A 16,946-nucleotide genomic window follows, 5' to 3' on the forward strand; every position below is an offset into this window, starting at 1 on the left:
AAAAATTGATAAGAAGTGTATTGGTGTTATGATGCTCTTGACTTCGCCCAGTTATGATTCGAGCAACCGTGGCGACATCTGTTGGGGGTGGAAAATAATTTCTCTCTCTATATTTTTTTATTAATTTGAAACATAAATAGAAATCAATAAGAATAAAAAGTATAAATAGAAATACATTTGCGATTACATAGTACAGATTTTTCTTTATAAATAAATATTTCTTAGTATTATAAATATAATTTAGAAAAAAATATTCATGTTATTTTAAGCAATTTCTTTTTTTTAATATATAATAGAAAGAAATTAAAATAACATATGTTGCAAGCTTTAAATGTCTTTTACCTCTTTAGTAAACGTAAAGGATAATAGTGCCATTAATTAATATGCAAATTATTAATTATATAATATATTATTCGGATATTGATTTGAGGTAAAATATAAAAACAAAATTCTTAATACTGATAATTATAAGCATTTGCAAAATTTTAAATTCTATTTTACATAAACATTTTTACCTATGTCACCATTTTTTCTATGGTCTTTTGAAAAGTGGAAAAATAAGGTAATAAGGTAGGTTCTCCATATTTTTGAATTTATTTATTTTGAATTTAATTCTTTTCATTCGCCATTTTTTTTTTTTTTTTTTTTTTTTTATAAAATGTCATATAAACTTCAATAGGATGTTTATAATTTTTATAGAACATGATATGTTTCATGTTTGTAACGCTCATGATTGTCATATTTTTGAAATAAAGTTTAGTAAATGGCTTCACTCATTTATTCGAACGATGTGTTGATGTGCTAGAATTTCGAAATTAGCACAATAATGTTTTCTCTATTATCATATTCTATTTTAATTTATTTACAATTCAAAAATATAATAATTCACTAATTTATTTAAATATTAATTTCGTAGACTTGATGCATTTTGGTAAAGAATCGGAGAATTTTTTTTTACTGCTCTATAATGTTGAATAATGAATGAGTAATTATTTTCATTGTTCTAAAATGTTGAATAATGAATGAATGAATAATTAATTTCATTGTTCTATAATGCTAAATAATGAATTAGTTATTAATTCCATTTTTCTATAATATTGAATAATGAATGAATAATTAATTTCTTTGTTCTATAATGTTTAATAATCCGATGAATGATTAATTTCGTTGTTCTATAATGTTTAATAATGAATGAATAATTGATTCTATTTTTCTATAATGTTGAATAGTGAATGAATGATTAATTTCGTTGTTCTATAATGTTTAATAATGAATGAATAATTGATTCTATTTTTCTATAATGTTGAATAGTGAATGAATGATTAATTTCGTTGTTCTATAATGTTTAATAATGAATGAATAATTAATTTCATTGTTCTATAATGTTGAGTAATGAATGAGTTATTAATTCTATTTTTCTATAATGTTGAATAATGAATAAATAATTAATTTTGTTGTTCTATAATGTTGAATAATTCGATGAATAATTAATTTCGTTGTTCTATAATGTTGAATAATGAATGAATAATTAATTCCATTTTTCTATAATGTTGAATAATGAATAAATAATTAATTTCATTGTTCTATAATGTTGAGTAATGAATGAGTTATTAATTCTATTTTTCTATAATGTTGAATAATGAATAAATAATTAATTTTGTTGTTCTATAATGTTGAATAATTCGATGAATAATTAATTTCGTTGTTCTATAATGTTGAATAATGAATGAATAATTAATTCCATTTTTCTATAATGTTGAATAATGAATAAATAATTAATTTCATTGTTCTATAATGTTGAGTAATGAATGAGTTATTAATTCTATTTTTCTATAATGTTCAATAATGAATAAATAATTAATTTTGTTGTTCTATAATGTTGAATAATTCGATGAATAATTAATTTCGTTGTTCTATAATGTTGAATAATGAATGAATAATTAATTCCATTTTTCTATAATGTTGAATAATGAATAAATAATTAATTTCATTGTTCTATAATGTTGAGTAATGAATGAGTTATTAATTCTATTTTTCTATAATGTTGAATAATAAATGAATAATATAAAAATAAAACAATATAACAATATAAAATTAAAATAAAAAAATAATGTAACATTAAAGTAAGAAAATAGTTTAGTATTAAAATAAAGCCAAATTTAACATAAAATTAATATAAAATGATTAATTAAGGAAAAAAAATATAAAAATAAACTTAAAAAATCCACTTTTTATCGGAACTAATATATAATTCGCTTTTTGAAATTTTTTTCTGAAATTCAATATACCTATATTAATTTAAAAGCAATATTCTGACTTAAATTGTGCTTCCATGAAAATCATGTTCTGTAAGGAATAAACAAATTCGTGTTCTCATGCTATGCCACGTTGTAAAGTCACGTTTTGATGCCAGTCACAGTTTTGAAAAAACAAAATGTATAATCCAATTCAATTGTATTCTCTCGAATAAATATACTTTTAAGATTTATAGTCATCAATTTAAGATACAATTTGTCTTAAATTGTTTCTCTTTAGACGCATGACGCTCATTTACGTCGATCTGTAAAGAGGAGTGGTTGACCTTGAGCTTTGAAACGGATGGAAGAAATAGCAGATACTGGCGCCGATATGCAGAAATGGAAGAATTATAACTAGTATATATTCTATCTCACTCTACGTTTTCATTAGTGTGTGTACTTTTTTATTTTAAGTAGGTTCTTGTTTAGTTTAATTTAATTATAGTTTAAATCATCGCTAAAACCGATTGGAATTACTGGGGTTAGTATAAAGTTTATGTTATTAAATATGCTGCTAAACTTGTAAAGTTAGAGCGTATATTACTGTCAATACGAAAAAAGCTTTTTCTTATAGAAATAAATTAATATTAAAATTTTTAAAAAATTTAATGGCAGTTTTTATTCTTTATTTAAATGATAAAAGTGTTTGCAGTTCAGTTTATAGTAAAACGGCTGTTATCAACAATCTATGTTGGAAGATATGTTTTAATTTTAATCAGTGAATATCACAATATTATTGCTGAGGCAACAAAATATCGCCATTCATGAAATATATGACTATACTGAAAAGCTGATTTTGAGCAAAAGTATTTTCATTCAATAATTTTGATCTCTGAATTGTGTTCTTAGTTTAATAGTTTTAATTTTGCTTCTGTGTTTATTCTTTCAAAAATGACATTTCATTTAACAAAATGTCAAATATTTAATTTTTGGTAAAATGAATTGTGTAAAAAACCTCATAAAATCAAATATAGAATATATTTTTTTATTTATAATTCGAGTAACAGTTTTTCAATATTTTCAATAATTTATTCATTCAAAAAAGATTTTAAATGTTTCATAATGTGGGAAAACTGAGTAAAGACCAGGCCTATAGTTTAGTTTAAAGTGTAATATATTTCTAAGTTCCTTGGCAAAACGTTTAATTTCTTGATAAATTTCTGAGGTAGAAAAAATTTTGCTTTATACCTTTTTGTACCTCTTGTCTTTTAATTGATGTAATTTAACTCGGTCTGTATTATTTCACATGCTTTTTAAGCATTGAAGCCACTTGAAGTGTTTAGAATAAAGAATAAGCATATCAAAGAAATGTATAACCTATTATTAAAACTACATAAAAAATATGGTCTGCTTATTAATTTTGCATTCATGGTCTGCTTATTAATTTTGCATTCATGGTCTGCTTATTAATTTTGCATTCATGGTCTGCTTATTAATTTTGCATTCATGGTCTGCTTATTAATTTTGCATTCATGGTCTGCTTATTAATTTTGCATTCATGGTCTGCTTATTAATTTTGCATTCATGGTCTGCTTATTAATTTTGCATTCATGGTCTGCTTACTAATGATGCATGGGAGAACCACAGCATCAATTAAATTATTTTCTGAGTTACTACTTATTAAGGCTTTATTAAGACCATAGGCGAAACATGATATCATTAACGTGGACGTAAGATCTATTTTTTTAAATGTTGTAAATTGACATTACATTATTTTTTATACTCTTGTATAAAAAATAATTTTAAAACTATAATGTATGTAAATCACTTTTAAAATTTTTTTATCTTTTTTTTTGATAACTCTCTTCAACAAATTGATTTTTCTACATTCAATTCTTTTTCATTTAAATTTTGCTCCCTTCTGATATCTGTAAGATTTATTTTTAAGCTTATATAAATTATGTTTTGATATTTAAAGGAAACCTGTTTTGTCTAAATATCTGCTAAACAATATATTTAGAGATATTTTCGAAATAAATTTTATATTACTTTAATTCATTCACGACAAAATTGCAGAAGTGATGTGATCTAAAAATGACAACATCTACCTAAATTATCTATTTATCGTTACTTTTTATGTACTTATCGATATCTGCGTATAATATCGATAACAATTGATATGAGAATGAATAATGCTGAATTATGATTTTTTTTATCACTATGTAAAATTTCCAGTATCGAATATGACTTTGCGTAGAAAATTTTACTGTTAAAAAGCGCATTCGTTAGTTATCAATGTTATTGCTGATTTTATAGTTTTGAAACGCAATTATTATAGTTGTAACAATACATATAGTTTATTGATTTAAAAAATTACACATGTTAGTAAAGATATTTTTAAGAGTTAAAATTGGTATTAATTATTATTTTATTTATTTATTAATAATTAATATTTATTAAAGTTGTTAAATAAATCTTCAATATCGGCTTCAATTAGAAATTATATTTTTTTTTGTACTGCGTTTTATTAAAATATAATTTTCTTAAATGAAAAATTCTTGGATTGATTCTACTTTTATATTGATATCAGCTGAATCAAAATAGGTAAGTTCCACTATATAGTTATCTTTGGAATTCGGGAATTGAAAATTTGACTTTCTTTTAATTCCTTTGGCTACTAAAGATAAAGTTTATTTATGAAAGTGAATTAATTATTTAATTATTATATCAATATTAATATAGTTAATTCACTTTTGTACTTTCTGATATTTACCTCTTTTTGGAAGTTAAAATTCGAAGTTCTTTCTTTAACGAACTAAGAAAACAAGAGTTTAGCTTTATTGTTCTGAATTAGACAAAGCTATTTCTAGAAACTGAATTTTTAAAAAAAATAATTGAAATGTCGTCTTGCAAGTTCTCATTGAACTAGCGAAAGAGCACTGCACCTAACTTGTTGTCCTTGAAAGGGACAGTGTTTATCCGTTGCTTGTTATCGTATGTTGTTCAACAAAAATAAGGAAATTCCAGGACTGTGTTTCACAACGATGCAAATAATAATAGTAAATTAAAAAATATATATAAAAACCGGTTCATTCAAATACTTTATGAATTTTTTAAAAATTTATTTTCATATATTTACTTTTGATTAGTTGAGAACCCTTGGAATTTCCTCACATTCATGCAATATTCTTTCAACATATTTGTTATTTGTATTGTTAAAGTTATTATCATATATTTACTTTTGGTTAGTTGCAAGAGGACCCTGGGAACTGCTTTCCTAGTTTCTCACATTTTTGTTATATTCTTACAACATATATGTTATTTGTACTGGTAAAGTTATTATCATATATTTATTTTAGGTTAGTCGCATGAGAACCTCGGAATGTGATTCATAGTTCTCACATTCTTGCTATGTTCTTACAACATAGATTTTATTTGTATTGTTAAAATTATTATTATATATTTACTTTGGATTAGTTATATTAGTACCCTTGAAATGCGTTTTTTAGTTTTCGACATTCTTGTTATGTTCTTACAACATAGATGTTATTTGTACTGTTAAAATTATTATCAAATGTTTATTTTGGTTTAGTTATATGAGAACCCTCGGAAAGTGTTTCATAGCTCTCACATTCTTGTTATATTCTTACAACATAGATGTTATTTGTATTGTTAAAGTTATTATCATATATATTTACTTTTGGTTATTTGCATGAGGACCCTTGAAATGTGTTTTCTAATTTCTCACATTTTTGCTATATTCTTACAACATAGAGTTTATTTGTATTTTTAAATTTATTATCATATATATTTACTTTTGGTTAGTTGCATGAGAACCTTTGGAATATGTTTCCTAGTTTTTCACATTCATGCCATTTTTTTAAACATAGCTGTACTTGTATTGTTAAATTTATTATCATATATTTTCTTTTGGTTAATTGTTATATGAGAACCTTTGGAATGTGTTTCCTATTTCCTAGCATTTGTTTGAGTGAATATAAGAAAAATTTCTAAATGGTCGTCTAGACTGTTTAAAATTCTCTTCAATCTTTGCTTGAAGAATTGTTGTTTGTAAACACGAAACCTGTAAAAATTCTCTCTTTAATTATTTCTATTCTTGATACTATCTTTATCAAAATGATCTGCTAGATTTTTTTTAAAAATTTGTTAAATTTTTGCGTGAAGAGTTATTGTTTATAAACAAGAAATCTTTAAAAACACCCTCCTTTTTTGTTTGTATTCTTGATACAATCATTTTAGTCGCAATGTTGATAGTGTAAACAGAAGAGTAAAAGACAGAAAGTTCACAATACGCATGCGTGTAGAACATGTCATCGTTTTTTTCCTTCACTGAATACTTTTTTGTATAATAGTGTATTTCTTTCAAATATTGACATATCCTGATTAAAAATAGAGTGCAACGAAGATTAACAAAAGTGAAGGGTAAAATCAGTTTAAGAGGTTTGTTTCTGTTTCAATATACAAAAATTAATCCAATTCCATTATTGCCCATGTTTATTTACTTTTTCCATGTTAGTAAACTTCATATTTCTTAAGAAGAAATTTCGCAATCCATTCTTGACATTCATATGCAAAGATGGTAAAGTTTTGTACAATTCCCGTTTTCAAAACTTGTTTACATGTTTTAAAAACTTGATTATCAATTAATAAATGTTAATTGAGACGTATATCTGTTTATGAATTCAAGAAAAAATGACTTTAAACTTCCATAACATTTATATTATTAAATAATGAAATATATTTATCTGAATCTAAGAAATTATTCATTTGTTTATTGTCACACTTTTTTTTTTCCACTTTTCATAATCCGAAGAGTTTCTATTTTCTAGCTGGCAACAACTTCCTATTCCGATTCAGCTTACGCATACAACAAAATTTTAATCGTTTGGAACTTTATATTATTCGTCATTTTTTTTTTTTTTTACTTCAGTTTCTAGTTTTTTTTCTACTTTGTAAATAAATTGACGGTATTATTATTTTTATTCACTTAAGAAATTTTGCTTGCATATTCTGGGTATATATTTATGTACATTGACAATATTAAAGACTAAAAAATAAATTTTTTAAAAACTTGAATAATTCGCTTTTATTAATATCTTTAAAAAATTCAACATAATTATTTCATAAAAATTTTATTGTCGAAGTAAAATAAAGAAATACTGGATACAATGGTATTATAACGTTAATTGAAGCATGGGTAAAATTATTATTTAAAAAAAAACTTAAATCTCAAATGCCAAATTTTTGTCTTTTCGTCTACAAAATATATGCTTACATTCGACTAAAATAGCATTCTAAAATGTGTTACTAAATAAAGTGAATATTCAGTGGCTTCAAAAAAGTAAAAAATATTCTTAAATATTTTTCTGAAAACGATTTAATTATCAGATTTAACTATCTTTGAATTGTTCCAAGTGTCTTTTGTGAATATGAAATGAAATTTACAATTAATATAAAAATATCTGCTGAACTTTAAATAGAAATATATATGCATTTTATGTTGTAGGTTCTTTCAAATAATGAAAATTAATTTCAGTTCAGAAAACACAAATTTCATATAAAAATTTAGTATATTCGCATATAATAATTCCAAAAATATTAATTTTTTAAATGGAATTATATAAAATAATTTAAATTTTATATGATGAAATTTTATATGAAATATACATTTATGAATAAATATTTATGAAATGAAATAAATATGAAATGTAATTTTATATGGTAATAAAGAAAAAATTGGAGAAAAAATTATTTCCCCCTGAATACTTTAGAATTTAAAAAAAATTACAGCGTTTTAAATTTTTAATATATATATACATATATATATATATATATATATATATTCTATTTAAAATATATTAAATGCAATTATTCATTAATTTGAACGCATGTGTATTCTAATATCTGAATAAAAGATTTTCATAACTTTAAATCAATAATTAGTAAAATTGTCTAATCCAGCCCACTATTCCCTTAACCCACCATAAATTTCTTTAAATCGGGAAACATTAAAAAAAAATTTAATTGTTATTAAAATTCCAAATTTAGATAGAATGTTTTTAAAACGCATAGATTGTTATAACCCTTTTAAATTTTTGATCTGATATCTAGAATTTTGATAAAATTTCTCTTTCCTACTTTTTGGTACCGTTTTATTTTTATTATTTAAATATTAGCACCTCAATTAAAAGGATTTTTCTATATTTATTCATAAATTACTAGAGAAAATTGATATTTTACTTTATATTCAATATAATATAAAAAAAACATGCTGTGTATATATAAAATTGCCTGTAACGCGTCATCGTAATTCAGCTTAAATTGACAAATTGAATTTCTGAACTTTTACAGACTTTTGCCTAATATTACAAAAATACGCAAATGTTACTAATCCATAAGAGGTGAGAATCTTAATTAACCTAAATAAACCATACTATCCTAGCCCGTAACTCTGTCAATTATTAATCATAGCTAATAATTCACAAATGGAACGTCAAAATTATTTAAAAAGTTCTATACCATCAAATTCTTGATCTTTGTCACTACTTCTGAGTCACGCTATCAACTTTTCATAATCTTTTTTTTTTTTTTTTTTTTTTTTTAATAAAGATTATTGCTTTTTCACTTTTCCTTGTATGAAGTATACAAACAAAAAATAACATAATCATCAGAAAATTCGATCTTGATTTTTTTAAAAAAAATCTAAATCTGAAATTTTTTTTGTCGTCTGGAATATGTCCCGTCCGTTCTTAATTTGGAATTTGTCCGTCTGTCTATCTGTAAACACGGTGACACAAAACCGCTTTTGTTAGGAATGTGAAATTCGGTATATGATTAGTATTCCAAATTTATTTATTTTCGTTAAATTTTGAATGAAATCCATATAAAAACAGCATACCTCTGAGATTATCAAAATATAACTTAACAAGATAACATCAAAATGAAGAAAAAAACACTAGATGGATTAAATTTGGTACACAGATTTAAAATTTGAAATGTATATAGATGTCAAAATTCAACCCAAATCTGTCAAGAGGTTGATCTTCTATCGGTCTGTGCTTTCACAAGTATATAAAAGTGATAACTTTACTAAAATATGAGAAATTTAATATTTGATTTTGTGACTACAGTTGTAATTCTGCCCAAGTTTTAATTTCAGTTAAATCGGGAGAAAAGTGTAAAAATACATATTCGGTTTTCTGGTACTTATGTATTAACAATATTCCACTTGTGCTCTAATAGCCTAGTTCAGTGGTGCGCACACCGAGGGTCGCGACCCCCGGAAGGGTCACAAATTTTTGGGATCACTAAATTTAAAGAAATTCAAATTTATGGAAAATCTGCAATTATTCATTTCAAAGAACTGAAATAATACAAGCGAAGAAACTAACAATTATTATTTTAAGAACCTGATATTTTCAATCGCTCTCACGGGGCTTCAAATCCCCATTAGACTGGTTACACACACAGCGTTTATTTCCGCTGCGATATTTCATCGTTATTACACCCAGAAATCGGAAGTTTACACTCACAGCTGTAAAATTTTCATCGCCGTCGTAAGAGTCGCCGTAATTTCATCAACAAACAAATTTAATTTAACCGTGTTATTTAAACTATTTACTGCTTAAGTGTAATTTGAAATGAATAGAGTGCAGATTCTATCTTTATTGTTATTTTGTCATCGAATGAAAAGGAAAAAAAAGGACATTTGTATTTTTTCAATTAATGAAAAAAAGAGTCGAGTTCGGAGCTGTTTACATGCTATTTGAAGATTTGAGATAAAAGAAATTGACATTGAAATTCTTCAAACATTTCAGAATGTCGAAGACTTCCTTTGGTGGATTACATGGGCGGCTAAAATACAATAGCACAAAAATACCAAAATTAGGAATTCCATTCAGTCTGTATAAATGCTGGCAATACCTTTTGAAATCTATAAGTTGGAGTATTTAATTGCATTAAGTACAATAAATGGTTCACTTACAATTATTTCCGTACATTGTTATTATAAAGTTTTGAAAGTAAATTTGTTTATTGATGCAATCGCTTAAAAACATACAAATATGTACAGGGATACGTTTTATACACATAAACATACAAATAAACATTAATATACAATTAATATTACCATATATTAATTATATAATTAGTATTGCCGTTCAGTTATGTTAATGGGCATTACCGACAGTAAATACCGTTTTATTTTGTGCTTGCCAGGCACAGAAAATCCATACTTTTTTGTTGGTGCCTCATTTGGACTGAATAAAAGTTTACTAAGGCCATATGCTGGAACACATTTGACAGTCGAAATGAAAATATTTATCTACGATTTGTCAAGCAAGAAAGTACACAGAGTGAGCCTTTGATGCTCTCAGCTCTATATGGAGAATATTCCATCGGCCTTTTAATGTTTGTAGCGATCGTTCTAATTCTCTCGGAGAAAGCGCGCCAAAGTGTGATGTGCGTTTCATCCATAGAATCATCATCAGAATAACGCCGAGTGTGTAAGTTTACATTTGATTATGTGCGCCAGTACTTGAACGAGATGGCAAAAATACCGCCATTGGCAACCGACATCTGAACAAAGTCCGCCAAAGGCAAATTGACCGCGCCTTTATTTTTCCGCCAAATGTGTAAGCTCTAATATTATTCAATACCCTAATGTTGTTATGGCGGCGAAGGTGAATCAACAGCGTCGGGAAAAAAATGAGTGTATCCGGCTTTATCATGCATAGTGATCCGCGGTATCGGCTGCTCACTTCCTTCTATAATAAATGCCAGCATTCAACGCAAAGCAAACAGTAGGCAGCAGAAACACAAATTCCCTATTCAAATATCAAAAATCAGAGCAACACCAGAGACCGTTGGCATTCAGCCAACGGATTTCCTATCTCTCAATTGCAGCGAAGTGCCAACATCAAAAGCAGCTGTTCCAAGCTTGAAAATAAGAAGATTCAATTGCATTCTGTAATTGGGTTTTGGTTTATACACTGCTTTTGTCAATTCTGCTCAATTTATTATCAGGTATGTACATAACTTATTTTTTCCAGTATTGGATAGTTTTGTAGCATGCTCCGAGTGCAATTATAATAATTACTTCAAAAATTAATATAGATATTGAAATGTTAACAAAGAAAAACTTCTTTTTCTAAAATATTTGCATGTATTTTTGTATAATTCTTTTCTTTTTTTAATATTGTTAAATAAAAATATTATTTATTTATTTCTAATTTTGTAGTTAAAAATTCAGTTTTAAAATCCTCATAATGGATAAGTGACTAAAAATAGGTACCTAAAGAAAAGAATATGAAAGGTATGAAAAGAAAGGAAAAGGTATGAAGGTACGAAAAGGTATGAAAAGAATGACAATACAAATGAGAATAATGAACCAAAATCTAATAAAATTAGAAAAACTTTAGAAAAAAACCCCCAAAAATATGAATCCAGTGGCACTGTTTCTACTTCAAAAAGTATTGAACGAAATCAATAAAAATATATCAAATCAAAAAATATTGAACATTAAAAAATAAAAAAAAATTGAGAAAATATCAAGAAGAGTTTATTAAATACGGATCTGGATTCTGCGTTGTTAATGGGGGAAAATGTCCGCTGTGTGTTATTTGCCCAGATAAATTAGCAAATGAAAGTTTTAAACCTGCAAAATTAAAAAGGCATTTGGGAAACTAAACATAAAGGATTTGCAAAAAAATCTGAATCATTTTTTAAAAGACGCGCTGAACTTATGAAAAACCAAACTATATTTATAAAAACATATAAATCAACTCCTGAAAAAGCTTTACGAGCATCCTTAGAAGTTTCATATTTAATAGGGAAAAATTTGAAACCACATACAATTGGAGAATCCCTCATTCTTCCTTCAGCAATTAAAATGACATCAATTATGCATGGAGAAAAATATGGTAACAATTTATAAACAATACCATTAACAAGAGATACCGTTTCTCGCCGAATTTCCGCCATATCACGTAATATAAAATCGGTTCTGTTACATCAAATACGAAACTTTCCTATGTTTGCTCTACAACTGGACGAAACTACTGACATTACTAAAATGTCTCAATTAATTGCTTATATGAGATACAATTTTGAAGAAGACATATCGGAAGATTTTTTATGTTGTAAAAAATTTGTAGAGAGGGCAACTGGAGAGAAAATATTTGAAATTATTAATAAATATTTTGAGGAAAATGACCTTACCTGGACCCACTGCGTCGCGGTTTGCACAGATGGTGCTGCAGCCTTAACAAGTAGTAATAAAGGATTAAGAGAATTAATAATGAAAATTGCTCCCCCATATAGTATTAAACCATTGCATGATACAAAGACTAGTTCTAGTTGCAAAAGATATCGATGAAGAATTGCACAAGATATTAAGAGATGTTGTTATTGTAATTAATTACATTAAAAGCAACAGCCTAAACAGTCGTCTCTTTTCAATACTCTGTAATGAGATGGGTTCTGCGTGTGGGACGTTATTGCTACATACCGAAGTCGGCAAGGTATTGCGACGTATTTTCGATTTGAGAAACGAAGTTTATATATTTTTGGTGGACAAGTGACCCGATGATTGATTCGGAAAGCTCAGTTACATGGTTAATATTTTCAAAAAACTGAACGATCTGAATATGAGTCTACAGGGAGAGGGTACAAACATTTTAACGTTTAGTAGTAAAATTGAAGCTTTTAAGAATATGCTGATACTTTGGAAAGGGAAATTGAACAAAAACAACACAGACATGTTCTCGTGTTTTTCAGAATTTATTAAAGAATATAATATAGAATCCTAATTATAATTTAAAAACATTATTTCCCATCATTTGATAAAATTGGTTGAAAACTTTACGAAAAGGTACAAAAAATTTCCAGAAAATAAATTAGGTTAGATCTGTGATCCATTTTCGTTTGATATAATAAATTCCAATATCTTTTTAAATAAAAAAGAACAGCGACGAAACAGTGCGCATTAAATTTAACTCTCTGACGTGCCAAAAATTTGGGTTGGAAACGAATATGCCTATTTGAAAAGAAAGGCAATCAATATTTTGATTAATTTGCATCGACTTACTCATGTGAATCTAGCTTTTCAAAATTAGTTTCCATTGAAACAAAATATCAATCTAGATTGGATCCAGAGGATCACTTACGGCTTGCGATTTCCAATACACATCCGAACATAGAAGCAATCATGAGCTCTTTGCAAGCACATAACTCACACTGACCTCTTATGATGCTTAATTTTTTTAAAGTATTCTTTATTAAAAAAAATTTACTCATATGCATAAATAAAGCATTGTTTCACAAAATTTTGTGCTCATTTATGAACTAATTTTTATGATGTTACAACTTTTATAAAATTTTTATGATGGTTTTTAAGTTTAGTGCGTTATTTTAAAAAGGCGTTATTTCAACCGATGACGTCACGACACTCTTTTAAAAACACCCTGTAAGAGCAAATCCCAGAAAGAATTTCATTTTAACTTCGTTGATGATTAAACAAAAATTCTACTGTTTATCCAGGGGTCGCGAGAAAATTTTACACAAAATAGGGGGTTGCAAATGAAAATAGTTGCGCATCACTGGCCTAGTTCATACCCATGGTTCGCCAATGGCATACGGTTAGATTACGTAAGTTCATTTATTAGTGAGTATGCTAAAAATGTTTCAGGAAGACCACTCCTGATAAATATACATGGTAATAATAACTGATATGTATATAAATATACCTGATAATAAATATCCTGATAAATATCACTACCTGTGATAAATATACCTGGATGATCTCATCGTCAATAATGAATACTGATTACACACTTTAATGAATTCAGAAAAAAAAAACTTATTCATAAATAATCAATCTAACTCTTTATATTTGTGATAATCTTTCATTATATTTGACTTTCCCAATTAGAGATTATTACTCTTATCATTTCACTAATATGTCGAAATTATTAATTTGAATAAAAATATGATAAGCTAAGGATAAGTAATTGATAGAGAGTATCACAAGAGACAATTATCGAAGAGAGAGATTTATTTAGAGACAATTATCGAATGGAACTTTTTATTTGTATTATTAATTCTCTGAGAAGTTGTTAGTTTCTATCCCATTTGCTTTTTGTAATGAAATAATATTGATTTTTTTCAGTTCTGATTTCAATTGATGAATATGTCTGTATCAAACGGCAGAAATCGAACAATCGAATACACTAGCTTGAAAGCTACAACGCTAGAAGAGAGTGTACTTAAAGATATTCTGGAAGAAATTGGAGAAACAGAGAATGAGAAAGTAGAGTGTTTGAAAACTTTGAGAGAAAAGTTAAAAGGTAAGTGAAAAATAGCGTGTTTTTTTTCAATGAATTATTAATTAAATGGTGTCTCAAAATCATCGCAACATTTGAATTTGCCACCAATACGTGCAGAAAAGTGTTGGCTACCCTATTAAAAAAACATCTCACAGTTGATAGTTTAAGGCTAGTAAAACTAGAGTGTTACACAACAGAACAACGTGTTAATGCAAGACTTGAATTAAATAAAAAAAAACACAGTTTTCTTTTCTTTAAATTGTTATACTTTTATTGAATCGTAGAGTACACAGGATAGTTATGTATGGAATAACACATAGGACGAAACGCCTCCTCGACTTTGCTGGCACATACGCCCTCTTTTGTCGAAATTTTCCATGACCATTTTGAATAAATTTGGCTGAATTTCGTTGATGCAGCGTTGAATTTCCTCCTTCAATGCACGCGTGCTTCTGGACTTGCTGGCATAGACCTTTGACTTCAAATAACACCATAAAAAGAAATCCAATGGGGTTAAATCTCACGATTTAGAGGGCCAATTTTGAAATTTTTGAACTGTGGCAATCAAACATTTATTTTTGAAATATTGTTCAACCATGAAAACAAGTTGTTCTATCGAGTAACGCTCCGTTTTTACTAACCCTAAACTATCAAAATTCAAATGGGCTTTTAATAGGGTTACCAACACTTTGCTGAACGAATGGTGGCAAATTCAAATCTTGAATTAATTCTGGGACAACCTTTACAAAATTTATCATTTCTAACAATGATTTCTTTTACTGTTTTCTCGTGTCCTTATTCAATATATCTCATTTTGTGTTTAACATTCTAGAATTGTTAAGAGAATGGGATTCATCTTTTCGGCCAATTATCAATGAGGTTGAAAACTTGCTATTTATTTATAATTTTTATATTGAAATAGAATAATAAAAAATTAACTCTCAGTTATATATGATAGCAAAAACATGCCTTAACTAATGTGTGAAATACCATCTCTAAGTCGTTGGTGTAAATCTGTTAACAAAGATGGGAGAAATATTGTTGTAAAATATACTTAAGAATATTTTTACACATTTATGAAAATTATAAAACAATGGGCCAAAATACAATCAACATTACTGAAAAGTTGCATTTTACTTTCTTGTGTATGAAGTAGACAGAAATTATTGTAATTGTCAGAAAATTCGAATTCGAGATTGTGTCGAATCTCCACGTTTCAGACCTCCCAGAATTCGAAAAACACTTTTTTGGAATATATCTATTTGTCTTTGACAAGATAATTAAAATCTCTTGGAACAAGTGATGAATGATGAAATACGGTACATGATTTAATGTGAATTTTTATCAACTTTTGTGCAAAATTATTCAGAGGAAGTCTGCCTATCCACGAATATAAGTTAACTTGACAACTACAAGAAGAAGAGGGTTTAATGGATAAAATTCGGTACATAGATTTAATATTTGTTTTGAGGGCAATTATCGAATTTCAAGCCAAATCCAACTAGGGTTGAACGTCTGTCTGTCTGTACTTTCAAAAACATGTAAACATGATAACTCAAAAGCACTATAACTTAAATATTTTGAATTTGTGTTCTGATTCAAATTTTGGTTTCAATTGGTTGTAAAAAGCCCAAATTTGATTTTCGGTTACGATTAACTGCATGCCAGAGATTAATCGCTAAAAAAATCGCCAAGTACCGATAGATACTGCAACAATTCTGAATTCGTCCCAAAGGTTAATATTTCATAATTATCGTACGCCTGTCCCATTCCAGACATTCTCTGCCTTACCCAAAGTAGACAATGTTTTAAGAAATGGTTGGAAAATTACACTTTTATTTAAAAACATGCAAGAAAATTTCGCGGAGACTATTCTTACAGGTTATTTTCTCATATATGAAGTATACCAACTATATATATATATATATATAAAAGATCGATCTAATGATTTTGACGTCCACACGTTCCATATTTTCTCCGAAAAAACACATTTTAGAATTAATTACGTCTGTCTGGCCGTCTGTGAATATAAAAACTCAAAAACATTTTGAGCTAGATAGATAAAATTTTGCTTATGGTCCTTACACTAATTTTATGAATTTCAAAATTCCTTCCAATCCATTAGGATGAATTCTGTCTGTCCGACTATCTGACAATAACTTATTAGGATAACTACAAAACGAAGAGAACTAGATGAGTAATGTTTTCGTATACAGTTTTAATATCTTAAGCGCAGATACCCTATCAAATTTGGAACCATATTGATAAGTATATTAACTGTTAATCGTCTATACTTACACTTGGAAGGGAAGTATTTGAAATAAAATAAATGAATAAAAATGAAATGCAATGAATAAATTATTAT

At 26.9% G+C, this 16,946-nt stretch overlaps 1 protein-coding gene across 3 annotated transcripts in view; it reads left to right on the top strand.

Annotated features, from left to right (window-relative positions):
* Nucleotides 1–2,629: 2,629 nt before the first annotated feature.
* Nucleotides 2,630–16,946, top strand: part of LOC129975095 (clavesin-2-like) — a 33,702-nt gene continuing 19,385 nt past the window's right edge. The window contains exons 1-2 of one of the 3 annotated variants that reach the window (XM_056088007.1): nt 2,630–2,778; nt 14,425–14,602. In XM_056088007.1, coding sequence (XP_055943982.1) covers nt 14,440–14,602 — 163 coding nt within the window. In that variant the 5' untranslated portion in view covers nt 2,630–2,778; nt 14,425–14,439. Of the gene's footprint in view, nt 2,779–4,559; nt 4,842–10,495; nt 11,283–14,424; nt 14,603–16,946 lie in introns of those variants that run through there. The other 2 variants (XM_056088009.1, XM_056088008.1) reach the window with 2 other exon arrangements.

Source organism: Argiope bruennichi, chromosome 7, assembly GCF_947563725.1.
Source record: "Argiope bruennichi chromosome 7, qqArgBrue1.1, whole genome shotgun sequence".
NCBI classification, from domain to species: domain Eukaryota; kingdom Metazoa; phylum Arthropoda; class Arachnida; order Araneae; family Araneidae; genus Argiope; species Argiope bruennichi.